The sequence below is a fragment of the Vipera ursinii genome (genome assembly GCF_947247035.1).
Source record: "Vipera ursinii genome assembly, chromosome: Z".
In the NCBI taxonomy this organism is placed as follows: Eukaryota; Metazoa; Chordata; class Lepidosauria; order Squamata; family Viperidae; genus Vipera; species Vipera ursinii.
Genome location: NC_139517.1, coordinates 53,864,797 through 53,892,442, shown reverse-complemented (window position 1 = coordinate 53,892,442; position 27,646 = coordinate 53,864,797). Strand labels below are relative to the sequence as shown.

The 27,646-nt window shown below is 41.1% G+C and overlaps 1 protein-coding gene across 1 annotated transcript in view; it reads right to left on the bottom strand.

Moving 5' to 3' along the window:
* Positions 1-27,646, bottom strand: part of RECK (reversion inducing cysteine rich protein with kazal motifs) — a 278,973-nt gene that overhangs the window by 126,901 nt on the left and 124,426 nt on the right. The window contains exons 9-10 of the mRNA XM_083377076.1: positions 26,864-27,131; positions 12,924-13,103 (exon numbers count right to left, since the gene is read on the bottom strand). Of these exons, the coding sequence (XP_083233202.1) occupies positions 12,924-13,103; positions 26,864-27,131 (448 nt within the window). The remainder of the gene's footprint in view (positions 1-12,923; positions 13,104-26,863; positions 27,132-27,646) is intronic.

Sequence of the window (27,646 nt, the reverse complement as noted above, 5' to 3'; positions counted from 1 at the left end):
GATGTATCCGGCCTGCGGGCCGCAGTTTGACAAGCCTGTTATAGATGGTATTACATTATAGATATTAAAATAGAGAATAAATTAATAGCTGAGGATAATCAAGTAGAAATATTTACAAATATATTTTGGAATAATAAATGCAATTAAAAATTTTAATAATACAACTTGGGAATAAGATTTTAGTAACACAACCCCAGAATCAAAACTATTGCATATAAGAATCAGATTTTAATATCTTATATTAGAGACAATGAATTATCTTTAACTATGAAGATACTGTCAGAAGCCACCTCAGCCCAGATCTTAAGAAAGCAGGACTCTTGGAGACAAGATTTTCCAACCAGGAAGTTTTACTAAGAAATAGGAAGAAGCAGGCATAATAGACAGGTTCTGAGGAATTCCCTCACAGATCGATATTTTTAAACTGTCCCCAAGCAAAGCCCACCCCACAGTTCATTTGGTCAGTTCCGGATCAGCCAAGCTCCAGGTGGTAAGTCCATTGTGGGAAAGGAGAGATAACAGTCCGTTTGCGGCAGGACCATTTCCACCCTCCTCACACTTCATTCGGAGAAACAAACCAGATGCTGGAGGGTTGCATTTCTCCCTTTCCCACCCCCTTTCCTAGTTGCCCGTAAGTTGAGAGGAAATGCGTAGTAAGAAAGCAATTGGTTAAATTGTGATGGATAGCAGGCAGGCGGAAAAAACAAAGGTTACATTTAAGGGAGGAAGTGAAAGCCATAAAGCCCCATGCCTGTTCCTTCTCTCCCTTGGGAATGGCAGAATCCAGGAGAAGATGAAATTTGGGTTTAGCTCAGAGAAGATAGTTAGAAATGAAATATAAATGGATTCTGACATCCCGCCCCCTTTAAAAATAGGAGAGATCCACCTGTAGAGAAAACAAAAATATAGATGTTAGCCTGATTTGTTCGGATGAAACCTCTTTAGCAACTTAGGTGCTCTGATGTGATGTTTATGGACCCACTCATTTTCTGAAGAGGGAAGGTATTTCCAAGCTACTGGGTATTGAATTGCTCCACGGTACTTTCTAGAATCTAGGATTTCTTTTACTTCAAAATGTTGTTCTCCTTCAACCATAAGAGGAAGTGGTGGTGGTGGTGGTGGGGTTTTGACTGTAAGGGTGACTGTTGTAACCTTTTCAGCAAACTGCAGTGAAAGATTGGGTGTATTTGCCTAAGATTTTTGGGTAGTTTTAATTCTACTGTTACTGGGCTTATGATTCTTTTAATTGGAAAAGGTCCTATATATTTTGGTCCAAGTTTTTTACAGGGCTGTAGGGATTTCAGGTATTTTGTAGATAAATATACCATTTCTCCTACTCTGAATGGTATGGGTTTGACTCTTTTTGTCTGCCTGTGCTTTGTATGCTTGCCTGGCTTTGTCTAAAACTTTCCTAACAATTGGCCAAGTGTTTTGCAATTGTGCAATCCATTCTTTCAGCGATGGGATTTCCAGTTCATTTGGGATTAGTTCTGGCATAGGGTTGAAACTTTGACCAGTGGCTATTTGAAAAGGAGTGTAGCCTGTGCTGGACTGGACTGCATTATTGTAAGCAACTTCTGTGAAGGGGAGTAGGTCCATCCAATTTGTTTGCTGGAAATTAATAAAGCATCTTAAGTATTGCTCAAGTACTGAGTTCCGATTGGCCACCTGCCTGAGGATGATGACTATATGACAGTCCCTGAGTAGTTCCTAAGAGGGATAAAAATTCCTTCCAAAACGAATTTTGATGTAAATTGCACTCCCCTATCAGATATGATGCGTTGGGGTGCTCCATGCAGCCTGTAAATATGCTGCACAAATAGTTTCGCTAAGGTTTTTGCGGTGGGAATCTTTTGTCACAAGATAAAGTGTACCTGTTTGGAAAACAAATCTGTAGCCCCCCAGATGACAGTGTTCCTGTTGCTTTCTGGTAATTCCACTATAAAATCCATGGCTTTTTCTTTCCAGGGGGCTGAGGGGTTCACCACTGGTTGTAACAGTCTGGGCGACTTCCCCTGCAGCCTCTTAGCCGTTGTCCACGTTTGGCAGCTGGCCACATAGCTTTCTATGCCCTTTTTCATGGATGGCCACCAAAACTGCCTTTTAGTTAAATGTAGTTTTTACAAACCCAAAATGTTTTGCTGATTTTGTATCATGGCACAACTGCATGAAATTGATCCTTTGGGTGGCATGTATATATAACTTCTCTCCCACCCAGGGTAGTCTGTCTTTGATTGTGCACACGTTTATTTTTCTGGAACCATTCATCTGTTTCCAAAGACTTTCAGAATTCGATTCCAGATTGCCTATCCAACTGTGGCTTCATTTTAGCTTGGGGACTCATGGTTACTGGCACTGCCAGTTGTTGTTCAGGCATAAGTGGTTTAGAGTCAGTGGCTCGTATGCTGTTATATTGGGGCATATGAGACAGTGCATCTGCAAGGAAATTCTTTCCCTCTGGTAAGTGTTTAAATGTGAAACGGAATCGATGAAAGTGCTGAGACTAGTGGGCTTGGTTAGGAGTGAGTTTACTGGGTGTTTTTAGTGCTTCCAAATTTTTGTGGTCTGTCCAGACCTGGAAGGGGATTTTATTTCCTTCAAAGAAATGACGCCATGTAAGCAATGACCACCTCACAGCGTATGCCTCCTTTTCCCACACAGCCCAATGTTGTTCTGTCTCCGTGAGTTTCCTGGACGTATATGCACACGGTTGCAGTGCCCCATCATCATTTCCAGCTCCCATCACCGCATTGCTTGCGTCTGCCTGTATTATGAAAGGTTTATCAGGGTCTGGGTGTCTCAGTACGGGTTCGGCAGAAAAAAATCTCTTTAGCCTCTCGAATGCCGCTTGACATTCCATTGTGCACTTCAGGGGCTGGCTGGGTTTCACTGGGGGGGGCTGTTTTCAACATGTTTTTGAAGGGCAGGGCTATTTGGGCAAACGAAGGGATGAATTGGCGGTAGAAGTTTGCAAACCACCCAGCAGAGGGGGAGGGAATAAAACCCAAACACCCCACCTCACCCCTGCTGCCAATCCTCAACGGAAATGTTCACAATAATGAAAACCTTGGACAGGAGGAAAAGCACCACCGGGTGGGCAGGCAGGTGTATTGCTCGACTGTGGCTTGGGAGGCACTTTTTTCAGTGCCACTGTAACTTCAAACAGTCACTAAGCGAACTGTTGTAAGTCAAGGACTACCTGTACTTCATCACTTTTTTCCTTTTTATTTTTTTTGATCATCAAAAAAAGGTGACTGGTGGTACTTGGATGTTGCCATATCCTAAAAGTGGTACAATGGATGAAAAGCTTGAAAAGCCCTGCTCTATTCTACATTTTTTGGCTTACCAAAAAATAGGTTATCACCTTTTTCAAATGCCTTACTGAAATTCAAGTACACCATGTCCATTGCACTTCACTGGTCCACTAATTTAGTCGCTTTGTCAAAGAATGAAATAAAATTGTTTTGGAATGATCTGTTTTTGACAAATTTGTGTTAGCTTCTGTTTATAGCTTTGTTTGCTTATAGGTGTTCACATATCTGTTGCTTGATTATCTTTTCTAGTATATTCCGATACTGATGTCAGACTGATTAGTCAATAGTTTCCCAGATGTGTGTGTGGTGGGGTTTTTGTTTTTTTTGGAAGATGGGAACCACATTAGCTCTTTTTCAGTCATCTGGTAGTTCCCAGGTGCTCAGGATCATTGAAAGACATGGTTCAATGATTCTGGGGTCACATCTGCCAGCTCCTTCAGAACTCCTGGGATATAATTCCTCAGGCCCAGTGATTTGAACTCATCTAGAGTGGACAGATGTTCTCTTACTATTTTCTTGCCTATTTTAATTTCAATTCCTAGTCTGTCTTTTACGGTTCTGTTTTTGGTAGGATGGGCTGTATTATCTTTATGTGAAGACAAATGCAAAGAATGAATTAAGCAGCTCTCTTTTTTCTCCACTGCCTGTTACTTCCTTGCCATTTTATCTCATTAGTAGACCAATTGTTTCCTTGACATTTTTGGTTTTGTTTTTTATATGTTGAAACCTTATTATTTTTGACATTTGTTGCAAGTCTTAATTCAGTCTGGGCCTTAGTTTTGCCAACTTCATCTTTGCAAGTTTGGGCTATTTGTTGTTATTTTGAATTAGTTATGTGTCCCTCTTTCCATTTTTTTTATGCTTCTAATTTTTATCTCTCAATTCATCAGAGTTCTTTGTGTAACCATGCTGGTTTCTTCTTGGATTTCTTGTTTTTCTTTTTCAGTGGTACTGAGGTCGACTAGGTTTTTATAATTATATTTTTCAGAGTTTCCCAAGCTTCTTGTTTTCCCCTTTAAAATTTTCATCCATGGAATCCTTCCCAAACTCTCTCTAAATTGGTTAAAATCAACTCTTTTAAAGTGTAAGACATTGGTTTGATTATGTCCTATTGTTTGTGTTTGCAGTATATTGAATTCCAATATGATATGTTCACTCTCCCCCAAAGTTCCTGCACCTTCAAATTCCACTTTTGCTTCTTCTCTGTTAATAAGAGTTAGGTCCAATATAGCTATCCATTTAATTCCCTCCTCTACCTTTTCAATGACAAAGTTGTCCGCAAAGTTGGTCAGGAACCTGTTCAATCTCCCACTTGATGCAGAGTTTATCTCCCAGTTGATGTCAGGGTAAAGTTCCCCATTATTATTGGGGTGCTTTCTACATATACAGGATAGTATATAACTATGGCAATATCTATGGAGATTCTCAGTCATTCAGGTCATGGTTGTCCCAAAGGTGCTTTTTCAGGAGGCAACTGGATGCCTTGTTTCTCTTTGAACATGTTTTGCTTCTCATCCAAGAAGCTCCTTTAGCTCTGACTGGATGGTAGGGAATAAATAGAAGGAGATGCAGACAACAGAGACTCAAGTGTTTAAGTCTCAGTGTACAACCATAACAAAGCCTGTCCATAATGGTTCCAAGTGGTGATGGCCATTAAATGAGATGGCCTCATTTAATGACAACTATCCTGTTCTCCCTAATGTGGTAAATGACCAAGTCAGTCATTAAGCAGAGCACCAAATGCCTCAAAAGTGGATTAGGCCCTGGGAGTCCTACTACAAGCCTGGATATGCCTGCTCTGGGCCTCCCACAAATCCTCCACCACAAATCCTGCATCTTCTTCCTCACTTATCTTTTGAAGATCTCTGGAGCCCAGGAGGCTACAATAGAGGATGACAGGCTGCTCTTTTGCTAGCCACATAGCATGATCCCAGAAGCAACTGCCATTTTCTGAAAATCAGCATTGAATTGTGGCTGCTTGAAAAATGGCACCCACTTTTGGGAATGTGCCATGAGGATTAGCAATGGAGCATCTTGCTTTGCTTCACTATCAGGAGCTCTGCAGTGTTCGACAGTGCCAGAGTTCTGTGGAACACTACAGAACTTGCATTAGCAGAGGAAAGAAGCCTCTCCATTGCTGGGCTGCATGACACCATCCTATTAGCAGCCATCATTTTCCACATGGCTGCTTACAGGATCATGCTGCTCAACTGCAAGCTGCTGTTACTGGGCCACCTGCCATAGGCCCAGAAGTGGCTCCCATTTTCTAAGTGGCCACTGAATTGTTGTCACTTGCAAAATGGTGGCCATTTCTGGGATCACACAGCACAGACTATCAATGAAGCGGCTTGCTTTGCTTTGCTAATGTTAGCTCTGCATTCTTCCATTGGAACATTAAAGAATGTTGCAGAACTTGAATTAGCAAAGCAAAGCAAGTCACCTTTGTTGCTGGACTGTGCAGCCTGATCCCAGATGCAGATGCCATTTTCAAAACAATCACAATTCAATGTGGCACATTCAGAAAATAGTTGTCACTTCTAGGATCGCACCATTTGGGGGATGGGAGCAAAAGAATGGCAGGGGAGTGCTGTAGGATTCTTGCAGTCAGTCATAAAGGCACTGCAGCAACTGTAACTTCAGGACCGGGTCATAAGGGGACCTTCAATTATGGGAGGGTCTGCCATAATTTCAATTGCTAAATAAGAGCTATCTGTAGGCTATTCTTTTAGAATAGCTTTAACTTGGTTTTTAGTTACAAGAAAAAGGTCTTGTGTAATGGTCCCACTGGAGCCTGGTTTGAAGGAAAAGGAGATGGAACCGGGACCATCTGATGGGGATGGTACATCTCCCTTGGAAAAGTTGGAGAGGCCAAGGGCTGAGGATGATGCTATCCCAGGCCCCTCAGGCAGTGGGGGTTTTGATCAACCGGATGGAGAGCTGCCTGTCCTCACAGACACAGGGGAGGATCAGCTGCAGACAGGTAGTAGAGCTGATAAGCAGTAGATCACTACTGATGAGGAACAGTTACCTCCCCCACTCGATCCAAGGACACAAAGAGTAGAGCAGAGGCAAGCTCAAAGCAGGGCTGTGAAGCTACTTAGGAGAAGGTCACCCTGCCCCTCACAAGGAACACTTGGTGTGGGTTAACTTAAGAAGAAGCTGGGATGGGGGGGCAGTTTGTCTTTGCCAGGAACAATTGTTTGTTTTGGCTTACACTCCCCTACTCTAAACCTCTTCTCCTCTATCACATGCAGCTTAGGAATATACAATCTTTTGATCTGAGTCTCTTTTTAGGAAAGCACTATATTGCTAAACTCTCTCCTATTGTTCCTCCAGGTGCACATCCCATCATGTGTTTAATAGTTACCTTGACAGAATAATTTTTGCTTTGGAATTATACTATAGGGGTAACAGTTGGTTACTAATATCTATATTAGCACTTACATAAATATATATTAAAGATAATAAATAAATGATTTATTTTTGTAATGTTTAATTGCTAATTCAGATTAGATTTTGCTTATTATTAGGCATTAGGATGCTTAGGCTTTAAACAGAAATAGGAATATATATATATATATATATATATATATATATATATATATATATATATATATATATATTCCTATTTCTGTATATATATACAGAAACAAATGAACACTGGGATAGAATTAAAAACTAAAACAGTTTTTATTGCTGAAAAATCAAGCTTTCGTTGGCCAACTGCCAACGTCATCAGGATGGAGATGCTGGGGTGGGGAGATTCCGTTTATACTGTTGGTGTCTGCACTCTGCTCACGGAGCACGCTCAGATCTGTTTGTTGAGGTCTGCCGTATTTCTTTGAGTTGTCGCGCATCCGTTTTTGGGATGTATTTGTCTCTGGGTATCTGTTGTTAAAAGTGAATTGAAAAAAGTTTGGATACCCCTGATCTAGCAGGGACTGAGGCAATTGCCAGTGACAACACTAAAGGCGGCCGCTTGTTTAAGGAAGCATATATACCTCCCCCCTGCATACCAGGCACTAATAAATTGGGAAGAGCAACGACGTGCGCGACATGAAGACAAACAGCGCAAGAATTCACAAATTACCTCATTGCATCAAATCCAAGATTGCACCAGCACACAACCATTTAAGATCCCTGGCATGAGAACATGGACAATGACCAGGGTTATGGCTACAACACATGGAGCTATAATCAATTCACTTTTAACAACAAATACCCAAGTTTGATTTTTCAGCAATAAAAACTGTTTTAGTTTTTAATTCTATCCCAGTGTTCATTTGTTTGTTAATTTTAACATGCCTGGGATTCGTATTTTTAATCTTATCAAGGAATATATATATATATATATATATATATATATATATATATATATATATATATATATATATATATATATATATATATATATATATATATATATGTATTTGTCAAGGCTTTTTGAATGGACCTTGCTAATTAACTCTTTCATTCCTGTTTTGGCCCGGCTCAGGGCTTATCCACAGGAACTAGTCAACTTATGACAGCTCATTATTTGTGCAAATTATTCAAATTGCTAATAAAGAATTTGGGAGGCTAAGATGATCATTTCGAACTCTTTATGTTCTCATCAGTTAGTCATACCCTTTATCTGAGATTCGAACCCGGGCTGATTATATATCAGGCAGTGTTTTAACCTCCTGAGCCACGGGTTCCTTCTCTCTTATATTAGCTGGAAGGCAAGGCAAATGTATGTTTAAGTATTTGTCAAGGCTTTTTGAATGGACCTTGCTAATTAACTCTTTCATTCCTGTTTTGGCCCGGCTCAGGGCTTATCCACAGGAACTAGTCAACTTATGACAGCTCATTACTTGTGCAAATTATTCAAATTGCTAATAAAGAATTTGGGAGGCTAAGATGATCATTTCGAACTCTTTATGTTCTCATCAGTTAGTCATACTCTTTATCTGAGATTCGAACCCGGGCTGATTATATATCAGGCAGTGTTTTAACCTCCTGAGCCACGGGTTCCTTCTCTCTTATATTAGCTGGAAGGCAAGGCAAATGTATGTTTAAGTATTTGTCAAGGCTTTTTGAATGGACCTTGCTAATTAACTCTTTCATTCCTGTTTTGGCCCGGCTCAGGGCTTATCCACAGGAACTAGTCAACTTATGACAGCTCATTATTTGTGCAAATTATTCAAATTGCTAATAAAGAATTTGGGAGGCTAAGATGATCATTTCGAACTCTTTATGTTCTCATCAGTTAGTCATACCCTTTATCTGAGATTCGAACCCGGGCTGATTATATATCAGGCAGTGTTTTAACCTCCTGAGCCACGGGTTCCTTCTCTCTTATATTAGCTGGAAGGCAAGGCAAATGTATGTTTAAGTATTTGTCAAGGCTTTTTGAATGGACCTTGCTAATTAACTCTTTCATTCCTGTTTTGGCTCGGCTCAGGGCTTATCCACAGGAACTAGTCAACTTATGACAGCTCATTATTTGTGCAAATTATTCAAATTGCTAATAAAGAATTTGGGAGGCTAAGATGATCATTTCGAACTCTTTATGTTCTCATCAGTTAGTCATACCCTTTATCTGAGATTCGAACCCGGGCTGATTATATATCAGGCAGTGTTTTAACCTCCTGAGCCACGGGTTCCTTCTCTCTTATATTAGCTGGAAGGCAAGGCAAATGTATGTTTAAGTATTTGTCAAGGCTTTTTGAATGGACCTTGCTAATTAACTCTTTCATTCCTGTTTTGGCCCGGCTCAGGGCTTATCCTTATACATATATATGTTTTCTGAGGTTTTCGCGGGTGTTCATATGTGCATCTTTGGTTATTCGGGTTTTTCCCCACGTAGAACTAAAGGTGTAGGGGCGACGTTTCGACGGAATCCCATCCGTCATCATCAGGCTGGTGGCTTCTGCTTCCTTCTTCTGGGAGAAGCATGTGGCTGTTTGTTCCTCTTTTTTAAACTGCCAGAGGGGGTGTGGGTGGAGGTGTGCTCTGATTGGGTGGGGGAGTAAGTGTGTTCTGATTGGGTGGAAGTGTGTTTTGAATGGTGGGTATGTTCTGATTGGGTGGGGGTGTGTTTTGAGTGGAATAACCAAAGATGCACATACGAACACCCGCGAAAACCTCAGAAAACAAATATCTTACCTCTACGGGGAGGAAATCCACCAGCTAACTAGGACCTATGAAAAACTCGAAGTACGAAGAGCTTCCATTCTGTGTGACCTCACATTCCTACGCAACTGCCGAGATCAAAATTTAATCCCCACATCCTTCCAATTGAAATTCCACTCCAACTCTGCAGCCATCAAACGCATTCTGATAAGAACTGAACTGGCCCTAATCAGAAATGAACTCCAGACAAAAAGATTCCTCCTGGACCGAATCAACAGAGACCTCCTCACACTTCACCTCAAACTCAGCAACAAGATCCACCCCACACTTTGGGACAAATTCAAACAAATCGCTGTCTGGAGAGCTGAAACAGAGACTGCCTACAAAACAGACACACACACCAATAAACTCCGAAGACTAAAGGAACGCCAGAAACAAACCCCTCCTCTCTCACAGCAACACATGAAACAAACTGTGCACAACATCTCAGATAGGATTCTCACCAAAGCCGAAACCAACGTCCTGTCTAAAGGATTTAATTTTGCAGTCGCTCCCAAACACATTCCCACAGAAACCATTATATGCGGAGTCGAATCCAGCCTGACCAAAATTAACCCTGATGACGCCAACAAAATCAGACTCGAAGTGACCAACATCCTCTGCACCAGCAAACCACCCAAAAGCAACTTACCCAAAGAGGAACAGACAGCACTACTTAACCTAAAAAATGACACCAGCATAATCATTCTGCCAGCAGACAAAGGCAACACCACGGTGGTAATGAACTCATCTGACTACCATACCAAATTATCCAACCTACTCCGAGACTCCACATACAAACTCCTCAAGACAGATCCCACCACCTACCTGGAAAAAACCACAAAATCCAAAATAAAAGCCACCCCCATCAGTGAAGAGATCCAGAAAACAATCATTCCCAGAGAAAAATCATCCAGATGTCCCAAGCTCTATGGTCTGCCCAAGATACACAAAGAAGGAACCCCACTCAGACCCATAGTCAGCTCCATAGGCTCACCTCTACAAAATCTAGCCAAATTTTTTGCCAAACAACTACAGCCTTATGCAAATTCCATCACCTCACACGTACAAGATTCATTCCATTTCATAGAGATCATAAGTAAACTAAACTTACAGCCCTGTGACCTACTTGTGAGCTTCGATGTTGTATCCCTCTTCACCCAAGTGCCAATCAAAAAAGCCTTGACAGCTATCCTAAATAAATACAACCCCCCAAAACACATCCTAGATCTGACCAACCACTGCCTATCTAACACATACTTCATCTACAATGGACAAAGATACAAACAAATGGAAGGAGCACCCATGGGATCACCCCTTTCACCTGTCATCGCAAACCTCTACATGGAACACTTTGAAACCCTCGCTCTAGAAAAATCCAACCACAAACCCAAACTCTGGCTCAGATACGTAGATGACACCTTCGTAATCTGGCCACACGGCAAAGAAAAACTGGAGGACTTCCTCACACACCTCAATAGCCTACACCCCAAAATACAATTCACCATGGAAACAGAAGCTAACAATCAACTTCCCTTCCTTGATGTCTTAGTCTACAAGAAATCCAACGGCTCCCTAGGACACACTATCTACCATAAAAAAACACACACAAACCACTATCTGAACGCACTCTCACACCACCACCCAGCAGAGATCAACTCCGTAGCCAAGACACTCATCTCCAGAACAAAACACCTAGCTGACGAACAACACCAAAAAACCGAACTACACACTCTCACTAATGTACTAACAGCCAATGGGTTCCAAAGAAACACGATTACCAACTTAATCCGAAGAGAGACACCCACAAAAACCCAAGACAGAGAACAAGAAAATGGCAAAGCCCTCCTCCCATACTTAAAAGGGACCACAGACAGAATCAGCAAGGTCCTCCAAAAACACAACATCAAAACAGCATTCTACACAGACAGAAAAATATCCACCATCCTAAGAAACCCCAAGGACATAATTGGCTTAGAAAACCAAGGAGTATACGAAATCCCATGCACCACCTGCCCCACCACATACATCGGACAGACCAACAGAAGAATAAGTGCACGCATTGAAGAGCACAAAAACTCACTCAGAAAAGGAGAACAAACTTCATCCCTGGTCCAACACTTTGAAGCCACGGGACATGAAATTGATTTAAAAAAAACCAAAACTATCGCCAAAATTGAACATTTTAACAACAGAATAATCAGAGAAGCCATTGAGATAGAAAAACGCCCCCACAGCATAAACAAACGAGATGATACCTCTCATCTACCAACCATTTGGAAACCCGCCTTGATTGACAGACGAGTCCCAACCACCAAGAATGATAGACCCAAAGTCATGATAACACCACATGACATCACCACCACACAACCATTCAAAAAGCAAATCCGAACCCACAATGATAACGAGGCACAACCACAAAACAGAAACCTAACTACAGCTGCAACATCAGCCACTTTAAACCCCTCCAAACCACACAATAAGCAAACTGACACCCACTATAAAAACATGGCACCACCACAAACACGAAGCCGAACAAAAGCAGCACAACTCACCAGCTCAGGTCTAAGGCTGGCAGCTGAGACCAGCCCATCCACTCAAAACACACCCCCACCCAATCAGAACACACCCACCATTCAAAACACACTTCCACCCAATCAAAACACACTTACTCCCCCACCCAATCAGAGCACACCTCCACCCACAGAACACACCCCCTCTGGCAGATTTAAAAAGAGGAACAAACAGCCACATGCTTCTCCCAGAAGGAAGCAGAAGCCACCAGCCTGATGATGACGGATGGGATTCCGTCGAAACGTCGCCCCTACACCTTTAGTTCTACGCGGGGAAAAACCCGAATAACCAAAGATGCATATATATATATATATATATATATATATATATATATATATATATATATATATATATATATATATATATATATATATATATATATATATATATATATATATATGTTGTAGTTAATAAAACCACTATTTAACCATCCAATTTCAGACAAAAGTTATTCTATCTTATTAAGATATTTAATTTAAAGCACTAACTACAAGTTAATGAGCTCTATGATCTTAATTATCATATGCTGGCTGCTTCCTGTGACTGACAAGATCTTAACCCATGCAACTATCATTCTTTTAAGTACGAGGGCAATTTGGAAATAAACCTCTGTTTGGTTATCAATGACAAGACACTTGCAGATACAGAACTTTTATTATACCCATTAGAAAACTAGAACATTACATTACTTTTCAACATAATTGCCATTCAAATTGAGGCACTTGTCATAATGTCTTACAATGTTTTAAATTCCTTCTGCAAAAAAATCTCTCACCGGGAAATGAAGCCATCCAGATCCAGAATTAGCAAACATACTTTCTCCAACATATTTATATATTTCAAAACAATATTGTTTAAAAATGTTGAGAAACGCTTTCTTACCTGTTATTAAAATTAGTGCAGAAAGTAAGATTTCTACAGCCGAGCTGACAAGGTTCACGTACATCTGCTAAGCAAGTCAACATGGAAACTTCAATGGGATTATATTCACAAAAACGATCAAATTCTTGCCAGCTTTGTGTATTGCCCCAGCTGCTTGTATAAAGTTTAGTGCACACATCTCTAAAAAGAGTACAAATATATATGAAATGAAATAAAAATGAAATATTTTATGTTTATACTTTAGCATATAGTTCATAAGACTTTTTGTCCCAAAGATAAAGGAAAATATAAGGACTGCAAGAAATTGTAGACTTTTAATTATGTCCAACTCATTGTTGATATAATCATGAAAAAGAGTTTGCTAATAATCTTTTGTATAGTTACTGAAATTAGGTTCTACTGAACATAGCAAGTCTTACCGGTCTATGCCTAGGACCACGCTTAGAACCATTCTATTTTCTTCTTGTGTCTTAAAAAAGACACTGTTTCTGTTCTTCCTGAATTACTGAATATACCTGATGTTTTAAATATTTATATCCTTTTCAAAATAAAAACAGACTGTTCTTCACAATTGCCTGACTGCTCATTTCCTAGATAATAAAACTCAGAAGCTAGATGATGAATTGCCTATCTCGGTTTCATAGTCTAGAAATGGTGTATTTTGGACACAGTGGTGTCATATGGGGCTACTTTAATTTGCACTCATGCGCTTAAGTGCAAATTGATATCTCCAATGAGACATAGATCGGGGGGGAGACTTGAAATTCATGAATACCAGCTGCCTGCAATTAGTGCAGGTTTGAGTCCCACCAGGCTCAAGGTTGACTCAGCCTTCCATCCTTCTGAGGTAGGTAAAATGAGGACCCAGATTGTTGGGGCAATAAGCTGACTTTGTAATAATGCCGCTGGGGGGGGCGAAAGCCCTAATAAGCAGGCATATACATAGAATGAAGGCTATTGCTAAGCACATTGATTTGTGCTTAGATTGTAAGCCGCCCTGAGTCTTCAGAGAAGGGCGGGATATAAATGGGATTTAAATAAATAAATAAATAAATCAATAAATCAATAAATAAATAAATAAAATTCATGCAGTCTGGAAAGCTGCAACTAATTCAAAAAGAACAAACCAGATAGAAAATACAGGGATATATATATATATATATATATATATATATATATATATATATATATATATATATATATATATATATATATATATATATATATATATATATATATATATTCACTTGAACAGAGATTTAGGAATCAGAGTATGGAAATCCTTTTGAAACTGTTTGGTTTCAAAGGGAGGGAGGGAGGGAGGGAGGGAGGGAGGAAGGAAGGAAGGAAGGAAGGAAGGAAGGAAGGAAGGAAGGAAGGAAGGAGCCATGGGAGTATAAAATACCTTGCTTGGGCACATATAACTTTTATATGAGGCCTGTCTGCAAGATATTGCCAGTCTTTCAAACAAACCTGGAATAGTGACAATGGGAGGTTTCAATGATTGGGGGTTCTGTTGGGAATCTATCATTGCTGAGTTAAAGGTGCAATAATTTTTCTCCTTTCTTGTTGACAATCTCATTTGTCAGGTGGTGGATGAAATAACAAAATTTTCAGCTTCAGAGACATTTACTTTATTAGAAGTAATAAATCTAATAAAATCTAATAAAACAAAAAGCCCACAATGTTGTTACAATGCTCTAAATCTGCATCAAACATTTCAACAAATGACTATAGCTTACTCAACAAAAATAGTATTTCAGGCTTATTCAGGACTTATTCAAACTTAGTGTGTTTCTACAGCAAGGAACAAATAAATCATTGAATGGTTAGAAATGTAATAATAACAGTTCATTAAAATGTATTGTACAAGTTATTAAAAATCCCTGCCTCCCAGTCTTACTAAGGCTTTATAAAGCACTACTAATACTTCACATGATTTTGATTCTATCCCTCTGTTTCACCTAATCTGTACTTGTAGATTTGGTATTTCTTGCCTAAGTGTAAAACCTTACTTTTCTTTACATTGAATTTCATTTTGTTAGATAGGGTCCAGTATTCAAGTTTTCCAAGATCCATCTGGATCTTGAGCTTGTCTCCTGGGATATTGGCTATTCCTGCCAGTTTTGTGTCATCTGCAAATTTAATGAGTTCTCTTTCTATTCCTTCGTCTAAATTGTGTGAAGACCCAACAACATCGCTGCGAGCCGAGCCTGGGAAAGACTTGTGTTATCAGCTCCTTTCCCACAATGGATTTAACACCTGAGGATTGGCCCATTCAAGCTGACTGGATGAACTATAGGGTTGGGGTTTGCTTGGGACTCTTTTAACCTATTGATCTGAGTGGGAAACCCTCAGATCCTGCCTACTATGCCTGCTATCAGCTTCTCCTAATAAAAGTTCCTTTTGGAAGAAACTGCTTCCATGAGTCCTGCTTTCTCAGGATGAGGTTTTGAAATGGGCCCTGACACAGAGTCTCCTGCATCTCAATTGCCAACAGCTGCATTCACTGCAGATACTGTGGAATTTAGGCGATGATGGACACTATCAGGTATATACATAGAGACTGTGTGAGTAGCAAAGAAATGCCTTGCATGTCAGGCTAACAACACCTCCTTGACAAAGGCTTTCCACAAAGGGGAACACCATGGGCACCTCACACCTTCGAAAACAACTTGATTTCATCCAACTACCTAGCAGCAATGGCTAGCAATATACCTTAGTGTCCAGGACCAACTCACTTACTGGATGGAAGCCTTCCCTTGCCACCACACCACTGCTCTATAAACATCCAAACAACACCTAAAAGACAAAGTTTGGCCTACCTAACACCATGAATATGGACTGAAGAAAACATTTTGTTTTCCAAGTTATCACCTTCGTATTGCAAGCATTAGGAATAAAACAAAATCTTCATGCCTTTTTACACCCCCAATCATCAGGGAAGAGTGGAGAGGGCTAATAGGGAACTAACAACCTTACTAGGCAAGCTATATCAGGAAACACATTTATTGTGGCCTCAGATTCTGCCCATTGCCCTATTACACCTGAAAACCCAACTCCAATAGGACATAGGCATTTCCCGCTTCAAATTACCTTTTGGTAGATGCCCTGATATATTGATAGGCTTAGATCCACATTTCCTTAACTTAGAAAAGGGGGACATGGTTCTGTCTTCTTATCTTTCAGCCTTATACAACTCCGAAAGCTATGGAAGCAGTGTGTGCTAATACAGATGCTGCCAATGGAAGAAGCCCTTCACCCATTTGAGTTAGAAAACTGGGTGTGGATTGGTCCTTCACATGGAAATCTCAGTTACATGCAAAGTGTAACAGTCCCTTCCAAGTCCTGCTTACCACAAACTAGTGAAAAACGACTCCTGGATCCACTGGACACACATAAAATTATCTACAATTGATCTCAGCATCAAGCAGAACACAGCACCAAATGTTTCACGTATCAAACTCACCAAGACCCAGAGACTGATCAGTGGGACTAAGAACTCTCTTTGAAAATAACAAGAATGGTGTGAACGGACTGAAATGTGGGAGGCATGAGAATACCTATTTCCCAATGCTATCTCTGATTCAATTGATGGACTTATGTGTACCCATCTTCCTTCAAATAGGGGAAATATCTGGAAATATTTAGCCAAACAAGTCTTGAACACCATTGATTTTTGTTTGGTGGGAGGGAAATCAGTAAAGAACATCCAAACGACCTGTTTTATATGAGTTTCCACACTCCCATGCATCATGCAAAACTATACTATGTTTAGGCACTATCACATCACTATCACATACTCAACTATCTTTAACTGGGAACCTAACATCAACATTAAAGAGTAAACCATATTGTTTTGTGGTTGTGTGTCGTTATCGTTTTGGGTTCGGATTTGCTTTTTGAATGGTTGTGTGGTGGTGATGTCATGTGATGTTATCATGAGTTTGGGTCTGGTATCATTCTTGGTGGTTGGGACTCATCTGTCAATCAAGGCGGGTTTCCATATGGCTGGTAGGCGAGAGGTATCATCTTGTTTGTTCATGCTGTGAGGGCGTTTTTCTATCTTTCTAGGCCCCAAACACGGGACAAATCTTATTTCCTGTTTCAGGCTAACCCAAGGCCATCCACAGGCAGTAGTCATAGCAGTGACAGCTCATATTTGTGTAAATTTTTTGGATTGCTAACAAAGAATTAAAGGGAGACTGATAGCTATTTCAAACTTATTTGTTCTCATCAGTCAGCCATTTGGGGCCTAGCAAGGTATTCTAAATACTTAACAAACACTTAACACATATCTCCCTTGCTTCTCAGCTAACAAAGCGAGAAAGAGCCTGTGGCCTAAGGGTTAGAACAATTGCCTAATGTGCAATTAGCCCAGGTTCGAATCTCAGAAGGGTGTGGCTGACTGATGAAAACAAATAAGTTTGAAATAGCTATCAGTCTCCCTTTAATTCTTTGTTAGCAATCCAAAAGATTTACACAAATATGAGCTGTCACTGCTGTGACTACTGCCTGTGGATGGCCTTGGGTTAGGCTGAAACAGGAAATAAGATGGTTGTGTGTCGATATCATTGTGGGTTCGGATTTGCTTTTAAAAAAACCAGAACTATCGCCAAAATTGAACATTTTAACAACAGAATAATCAGAGAAGCCATCGAGATAGAAAAACGCCCTCACAGCATGAACAAACAAGATGATACCTCTCGCCTACCAGCCATATGGAAACCCACCTTGATTGACAGACAAGTCCCAACCACCAAGAATGATACCAGACCCAAACTCATGATAACATCACATGACATCACCACCACACTACCATTCAAAAAGCAAATCCTAACCCAAAACGATAACGACACACAACCACAAAACAGAAACCTAACTACAGCTGCAACATTAGCCACTTTAAACCCCTCCAAACCACACAATAAGCAAACTGACACCCACTATAAAAACATGGCACCACCAGAAACACGGAGCCGAACAAAAGCAGCACAACTCACCAGTTCAGGTCTAAGGCTGGCAGCTGAGACCAGCCCATCCACTCAAAACACATCCCCACCCAATCAGAACACAGCCCCCATTCAAAACACACTCCCACCCAATCAGAACACAGCTAACCCCCCACCGAATCAGAGCACACCTCCACCCACAGAACACACCCCCTCTGGCAGTTTAAAAAAGAAAAAAAAACAGCCACTACCACACACTTCTCCCAGAAGAAAGAAGTCACCAGCCTGAGGATGACGGATGAGATTTTGTCGAAAAAGTGCCCTGATACCTCCAATTCTACGTGGGAAAAACCCGAATGACCAAAGATCTACATACAAACACCCGCGAAAACCTCAGAAAACATATATATGTAATTCTTTTTTAGTAATTTACACAAATATATGAGCTGTCCGGTGTGACTACTGCCTGTTTGGTGGCCTTCAAGATAGGCTGAAAACAGGAAATAAAGATTTGCCCCATGTTTGGGGCCTAGCAAGGTAATCTAAATAGTTAACATTTGACACATATCTCCCCTTGCAGAAGCTAACAAAAGCGAGAGAGATCCTGTGGCTCAAGAGGTAAAAACAAATGCCTAATGTGCAATCAGCCCAGGTTCGAATCTCAGAAGGGTATGAGGGTATGTACAGACACACACACATACATATATACACATACACACACACGTGTGTGTGTTCTATAATCTCCCAGGATTTGAAATGGACACCTCATATTAGAACCATCATTAAAAAGGCATAACAAAGAAGGTTCTTCCTGTGCCAACTCAGAAAGCTCAGATTGCCCTAGCAAATGCTGATACAGTTCCACAGAGAAATTATTGAGTTTATCATTTGTATTTTTATAACTGTTTAGTTAGTTACAGCAAACAAACCGGACAAGTACAGACTTCAACAGCTAATTAGGACTGCAGAAAAAATAATTGCAACCAGCCTGCCTTCTACTGAGGACTTGTATATTGCATGGGTCAGAAAGCAGGCTGAGAAAATATGTATGGACCCCCCGCATCCTGGACATAAACTGTTTCAACTCTTCCCCTCAGGATGCTGCTATAGACCAATGCATGCTAAAATAACTAGACACAAAGACAGGTTGTTTCCCCCATGGCATCACTCTGCTAAATACATAATTCCTACAGCATTGTTGTCAACGCTGCTAACATAGGATGTTCCTGCTCTGACAACTGATGAAAATGCAGCCATTTTCTCTATTCCTTTAACATACTTTTTCTTACTTTAGAAATTAGGTGCAGCAAAGGAGGGGGGATTGGAATGTAAGCTCAGCTAGCCACAATAATAACTCTGATGTGGGAATCCAAGGACAAGTTGATAACGTTTTGGTGGACTGTGGAGTTGAGGAGAAAGCCCAGTGATTTAAGCTAATTGAGGAGTGTGATTTATGACAGTTAATTGTACGTTACTTTGTATTTGGGGGAAGGGAATTTAGTTTTTGGTTTCAACTAGGTACTGCTGATACTTTGTATCCTGAATAAATGTACTTTAAGGAAGAAATTTGCCTTTTTTGATGGGTTTCATCTATCGGAACCATGACAACTCTCTTATGCCTAAGGATATTTAACCATGTAGTAGGATCTTAAGGCTATCATTTGTTGATTATATCTTATGATTTATTATTTTGTTGCTTATATGTATACTGAGAGCTTATGCACTGGAGATAAATCCCTTGTGTGTCCACTTGGACAACAAAGAATGTTCTATTCTATATAAACATATACATATATGGATAAGGATATGAATGTGTATATGGATATAAGAAGCCATAATATGTCAGGTTTTTTGTTTTAATTTAAAAAGAAAAAGTTTTTTTTAAAGAAATCAGTTCAAAATTGTGAAGGTTTTGGAAATCCAGTCCTAAAGTAGCAATCACTAACCTTTCCTGCTTAGTGGCCCAGCCCAGCTTCGGGGGGGGGCATGTGAGTGTCAGGCACACGCGCACAGCTCTATTTGTGCAAGTGGCATGCGTGCATGCCCTCCACTCACACAAATGGAGCTTTGCGCGTGAGTAGAGGGTGGTTGTGCTCATGCGAGAAGCTCCACTTGCATGGAGCTCCACTTGCATCAGTGGCAGGCACGTGCATGAGTGGCAAGCACTTGCACTCACATGCAAAGTTCCACTTGCATGAGCGGAAGACACTAATTCACACATGCAAAGCTATGCTCGCACAAGTGGAGGGTGCTTGAATGGAGGGTGCTTGTGCTCATGTGCAAAGCTCCAATCATACCCAAGTGCTTTCACTTCATGCAAGTGAAGTTTTGCGCTCTTGCCCAACACTTGCACGAGCGAAGCTTCATGTGCATGCTTGCCCATTACTCGTCTGAGTGGACTCATGCACACGTGCTTGCCCATCTCTCCCATGGCCTGGTTTTGAGCAAGCTGTGGCCCAGGAGTGGGCTGCAGCCTCGGGATTGAGACCTCTGCTATAAGGAATGTTTAAAGAATCTTAGTATGCCTACAGAAAATACAACTGAGCAGAGGTACAATAGCAATCTTTAAGTATGTGATGGCTTCCAATGCAGAACATTGAGTGGTTTAGACTTAGTCCAGAGGAGGACCAGAATGGGTTAAAACTACTAGGCATCAGAAGTACTTCTTGATTGTATAAACTTTCAGCCAGTAGTACAGGCTGCCATATTACAGCTACACAACATGGACTTTATAGTATTATTGTACTTAATAAATAGAATGAGTTTTTCTTGTATTTTTATTTGATTTTATACTCCTTTTTAATTGGTGTTAATAGCTTATCAAACCATTGCAGACTGGAATATAGAAAGTTCTTCATTCTGTTAGTGGATGGATTGATTGATAATTTCTTAAATTACAAGATAAAACTGTCTTTGCTCTCCAGGCCAGGATCATATTAGTTAACAAGCTTGTTCATGTTAAATGGCACCTGGTTTCTGTCTTGGTGGACTTCAAATAACCTAATGACTTTTTCCTCATTAAAATCTTAAATTTTATGTCTCTAATTTCTTTGGAGCTCATATAAATGAACATGTGTTGTATTATGGGATGCAAATATGTAACATGTAACGTTAACAACTGTAACTCCATGTAAGTGATTTCCTATGCAAAGGGCAAGATGCTTTTGTCCTGTTCAATCAACTTTTCTGTTGTAATTTCCTTTGATGTCTTAACTATAAAAGGGAATGTAAGATGGGTCTCAGGGTTCCCTCTGAATAAGAGGAATCCTTTTTATCAGAACATTCTAAACTTTTTATCAGAACATTCTGAATAAATCATAATAAAATGATCTTCCTACCTTGATCTCTTTTATTGGAATCTATGCAAGCCAAGACATGAACCTAGGGCCAGATTTGGCTATCACATGGTGAAGTGGTGACTTATTTTTCAGAGCAGCTTTTCAAATGGCTATTACATGGTAATTTCAGACAAATGTTGTTGAATCTAATGCCAAGCAAAGAGTTAGAATAAATAAACTCCCCAGTCATGAATCCTGGATTTTGGACACTTTCTGAAAGTTAGCCCATTAGATATGTTCTGAAATTTAGCCCCTCAAAAATCCAGTTTGTCATGGCTGCCATTCGGCTTTTAGCTTTGCATCGTATCTTTCCAGCCTGACATTACCAAGGGGAAGAGGGAAGAGATTGGAACATGGGTGGACAAGGACAGGGAAGGTTGGAAGTGAAGCTGTGCCAGCTCTGAAAGTGAGTTGCACCAGTCCAGCACAAGGTCAGCCAAAAGAATGCGGAGATAGAGAAGGCATGAACATAGGGTCATTTCCTAAACAATCTGAAAACTTCTAATTGGACATTGACTGATAACAGGGAGTGGCCAGGGGAAAAGGGAGAACTTAATTGTATCTTTTTCACACCAAGCCAACAGATTCTGCCTTGCTACTTCTGTATTTGCTTTTGTTCTCAGTAAAGTATATTCTTGGAAAAACAATAAGCCAGAAATCTTTCTTTGCTAATTAACTTAAGTGAGATGGATCACATCTGGCAAAATCTGCAGGAAGGACCTACCTGGAGAATAACTTTACCAACATAGTTACACAAACAATGTCTGTCCAGAGAAGGAACCATAGCAGAGGAAAAAGATTGGGACAAGGCAGAGCCTGAAGCTCTAAGGACCCCACAGGGAGCCCAGACAGTCTGCCCAAAGGTGGCAGGGGAGTGTTCTGGGGTGCCAACGACCATACTGGAAGAACAACCGGGAGAAACACCACACGGCCGATGGTCCTGGAGGGATGGGACATTTGGGAGAAGAGGAAGATCCTACTGCAGGGATAAATGTAATGAGAAACCGCTGGAAAGCCCAATGCTGACTGGAGAACCCCAAATGCCTTCCAGCCCAACAGTGGAGCAGCTAAGAGAGAAATTGCAGGTGCTGGAAATGTCAAACACTCCAGCAACAGGAAATTGCCCAATGCTACCAGGCTCTACAGCTGCGCATCCCGCAGCGCCTACTGTGCCTGCGATCCCTCCGATGGCTATACCAGCTGTCTCAGCAGCCGCCATCCCTGCAGCCACCCTGAAAATGGCTGCCATGCCAGCACAGGCCCCACCCCTGGGCCAGGGGGATTTCTCTCCACCAGTATATCCAGGAGTTCCACGGGCTAGCCAGCCAGCTAGGAGAGCAGCTCCAACACTTTCTGATAATCCATTTATGAGTGGGTTTGAACAAGGAACTATACTACACTTGCCGGTCTCGAGGGGCTCCATCAACCATCCACCATTGGTACCTGCTGGTCAGTGAAGTGGAAATTGACCTAGACGAATTTCACAAGCATATAGGGAGAGACAGCCAAGGACCTCAGGGCTCACCAAACCTTAGGGCCCACCAAAGAAAGGGAAATCTCCCTCTAAGCTGAAAGGAGGCTGAAAAGGAGTGAGGGTCATAGAGTTCTCCCCTTCATCCAGCAATGGAGAAGGAACTCTGACCTGGAAGCCACTGGCTGCCCTCAAGAGCAATAGTGACACAAGGGGCTCCTGACAGTTCTGTTAGACTATGGATGCATCCAATGCCTCATCAGTCCTGGTGTGGTGAGGAAGCTAGGGATGAGGTTGAGAGAGCTGAAGTCCCCTATAGCCTTTTCCCAGTTGGACGAGACAATAGCAGGGGGAGTGTCAGCCACGTTCCTCACTGAACAGGTGGAGCTGAAGATAGCGACCCACACAAAAAACATCTGTTTCTTTGTGGTACCAGGGATGACTGAAACTATGATGTTGGGTCTTGCCTGGCTGAAAAAATGGAATTCCTCTATAGACTGGGAGCGTAATTGGCTGTAAGTATGAAAGAAACTCTCCAGCCAAGAGGCATTTGTAAGAGTAATGAAAAGCCGCCACGAGTCTGCAATTAGAAAAGTAAAAGCAGAAAGTCCAAGGACTGTCCAGGTGAGGGAGGGACCAAATTTGTTGATCCCCAGGGAATATAGGGATTTAGATGATGTGTTCAGTAAAAAAGGACTCTGACATGCTTCCACCCAACGGATTGTGCGACTGAAATATCCCAGAGGCTAAGCTTCCAAAGCCCAAACTGTGCTGAATGACACCTTGGGAGTTGGAAAAATTCAGGGCATTTGTGGACAAAAATCTGGCCAGGGGCTTCATCAAACCAGCAAAGTTGCAAATAGCTGTCCCTGTGTTATTCCAGGGGGAGGATATGGCTCTTTTAGACTGTGCATTGATTAAAGGGCGCTAAATGCATTTTGTTTAGAGAGGCTGTACCTCCCCTACTAATGAAGCACCTGTTGGCCCACTTGGTAAAAGGAATTTTTTTCACAAAATTGGATTTAAGAGAACCCTACTGCAGAGTGCACATTAAAAAGAGAGATGAATGGAAAACTCCTTTTAATTGTCCACAAGTTACCGTACTTCCCATTTTGGGTGCTCCCTTTCGGCTTGCAAGGAAACCCCTGCAGTGTTCATGCAATTAATAAATGAAGTCTTGCACAAGCATCTTTATAAGGGGATGTTGATGTACTTAGATGATATCTAGATTTACAGCAAAACTATGGACGAATATATGAAGTTAGTGTGAGCAGTGCTTAAAAAACACTGAAAAGGCTCAGCTATATGCCAAACTGTCCATGTGCAAGTTTCATAAGACCCAAGCTGGATTATTTTGGGTATCTGATCTCCTAGTAAGGCATAGAAACAGATCAAGAAAAAGTACATGCTTTCCTGGAGTGGGAGGCTCCCTGCACGAGGAAGCAACTGCAAAGCTTCCTTGGATTCACAAACTTTTACAGGCAATTCATCCTGCTTAATGCCCAGATTGCATTGCATTGGTAGTGGGGTGGTGGTGGTCCTCCTCCTGTACGTACCTGAAAAGGTACTTACAGCCATGTGTCTAGATCTCAAGGAAGCTCTTCAAGGAAGAAAGATGTTGGGCAACAGGAGATGGCATGTGAGGTTTGTGGACACTCCTCATCTAGAGGCAATTTCTTGAAGGTGGCAAAGTCCCTTTTGAGGCAGTAGAAATGCTGAAAACACCCAGGAGGCTATCTCCCAAACATGTCCATTGGGCTCCATACTTGTTGATTTAATTTCACGCTTCAGTACTTGACCAGAGGCAAAAACCTCCTGATGGATCCCATACCCAGAATGCCCCAAAACAACTGTGCAAAGGAGGAGGTAGTCATCTTTCATTATCCTATCCAAGCAAATAGTGGCCCTAGCTCTCACTTGGCAACAGAAGGCCCCCAAAGAGCAAATTGCGGATGATCTAATGTAGGTGCTAAAAACTGCCTGGTGCAGGATGATTGGTTCTAACAAAACAAGGAGGACCTATCATCCCAGGACAGATTGGCTTGGATGGGGAGCTGGCTATAAGTGCCTGTGAGCCAACAGACCCAGATCCTTCAGCGAAGTCATGATTCCAAAACTGCGGGGCATTTTGGCTTTGTGAAAATTCCCCATCAGGTGAAGCGGCAATTTTGGTGGCCACACGTGAAAAAGGACATTGAACATTATGTGGCCAGTTACCCAGTGTACAAATCACTGGAAAGGTGCCCAGGGAAGACTTTGGTTCTGTTGCAACCTGTAGCCAGCCCAACTGCCCCTTAGAAGGAGATCTCAGTGTAGAGTTATTGTAGAGTTACTGGATAGCACTGGGAATACAGTGATTTGGGATTGTCACAGATCTTTTCTCCAAACAAGCTCACTTTGTGGCCTGCTCCAAAATTCCACCTGCTCAAACCCTGGTGAAGATGTTCATTCAACACATCTACCTATTGCATGAGGCACCTGAACGCAGCCCGTGGTGTCCAATTTACCTCTAGCTTCTGGCAGGAATTCCTAAAGAAGTTGGGCACCTCCCAAGGGTTAAGCTCCTCCACCCCCACTCCCAGACCAATGGAGGCTGTGAAAGAGCTAAGGGTGTATTGAAGCAGTACCTCTGTTGCTATGTGAACTACCAGCAAGATACCTGGGCCAAACTCTTGCTTTTCATGGAAGTTGCCTATAATAACTCATTGCACAGTAGCACTGGTTTCACTCCTTTCCAAGTGACCAAAGGCTTGGACCTTGTTCCTATGCCAGAGCTGCCTCAGCACAGACCCCTGCACATGTCATTAGCTGAATGGATCAAGACCCTGTAGAATACTTGGCTCATTGTCCGCAAAACATTAGATGAGGCAAGGGAAGCATATAAGAAACAACCAGACAAGAAGAGGGCAACCCAAAGAATTTAAAGTATGAGATAAGGTTTACCGCTCCACTAAGTTCCTGCAGCCCTGACAACCCTGCAGAAAACTAGGTCCAAAATATGTAGGGCCTTTCCCCATCACCAGTCATAAACAGCTGATGGTTGAATTAAAACTGCCCCCAAAAAACTTAAGTACATTCATCCTGTTTTCTACTTTAGTCTAATGAAGCCTGTTTAGTTCACCCTTATGGCCTGACACAAAACCACCTCCACCTCCAATTATGATAGAAAGGGAAGAACATTTTGAGGTTAAATAAATCCTAGATTCTAAATTCCATATGAGGAATTACCTTATTCTGTGAAAGGATTCCCTTCCCTCAGAGGCTAAGTGGGTTTAGGCTAGCCATGTTCGCTCCCACTTTTAATCCGCCAGTTTCATAACAAATATCTGCATAAGCCTAAATGAGACCTTGTGATTTATACTGTAACTAATGTGTTTCCTATGTTTTATTTTGTAGGCCTAGCCATTTTTGGAGGGGCAGCAGTCATGGTTGCCATTCTGCTTCTAGCTTCCCATTGCATCTTGCCAGCCTGACATTAACAATGTGGGTAGAGGGGGAGAGAAAAGAAACTGGAATGTGGATAGACAAAAATGGGGGTGGGGGATTGGGAATGAAACTGTGCCAGCTTTGAAAGCACCCATTCAGCACAAGGTCAGCCAAAAGAATGCAAAGATGGAGAAGGCATGAACACAATTTCAATCCATTTCCTAAACAATCTGAGAACTTCTAATTGGACATTGACATTGACAAAGGGGGGGGGGCTAGGGGAAAAGGGGAATTTAACGTCATCTTTTTTGCGCTAAGCTGACAGATTCTGCCTTGCTACTTTTATATTTGCTTTTGTTCTGAGTTTTGTTTTTAATTGGAAAAACAATTTCTTTGCTAATTAACTTAAATGAGATGGATGACATTGTTAAGGAGGACAATGAGAATTTTAATAGTATGTAGTTCTCTGAGTTTTATATAGAATCTTGAACACATTTTCTTTTGACATTAGCAAACTACCTTACAAAAGTGGTGTATTTTGTTACTTGTTGTTCCCTTCATTTTGTAAATAAGAAAGCGTTTTTTTAATTAAACTATTGATAGGAGTTCCAAAGCATTCTCACATTTCAAATTGGTTCACTTTATTTAAAAAAATGTACACTGTTTAAATATTAGCAAATTAATGGCTAAATGAACTTTTGTTTTTTTATCAAAAGCTTGTAGGAACTGAAACAAAGAAGGAGATGCACTAACCTGCACAAAGAAGTATTTGCTTTGGAACAGCAGTGCAACTTAGCACTATCCAGAACTGTTGAAGGTGGCGGGTGCAGTGTCACTCCAGGATGAACAGATCTTGAGCTCTCCAAGAAACATTGCCAAAGAGGATCCTGTGGAAGAGGCATTGTTTTACAGCTTTCAATAAGTCCATCCACAATTTCATGTTCCGTTTTCATTGACATTAGTATCCTTTTACAAGCTGTTTGGCAAACATAATCTTCTGCTCTATCACAACAGTATAAACCTATATAGGAAAAAAACAAATATTGTTAGTTGCCACCTCTGTGCATATATGAACCTCTGGTTTAGCATGTAAGCATGAGTAGTCATATCTTTTTCTTCTACTGTTTATCTTCTTAATCTACATTATATTCTTGCTATGGGTTCACTACTTCATTAATTTAATACAAATTGTTTATGCCTTGTTTTCATTGTATGTATGCATGTATGTGTGTGTGTACCTGTATATACTCAAGTAAGAAAGCACCAGCTTTATCCTTCTGAGCAGAAATAATTTCTATTGTCTTTACTGAAAGTTTTTTTTTCTCAAGTAGACTCTAAAGCCTACTCAGAAATCTATTTCCTGTCCTCAGTCAGTTGTTGCAATGAAGGAGAAATGAAGTCAACAAACTTCAGGATGGGTGAAGGCATTAGAAACTGCAATGCTGGCAAAACATAAAGTTCTTTGGTTTTGAATTACTGCTTGAATATCAAATATACAGGAATTTTTTTTCAGATGCCTTCCTGAAATCCACAAGA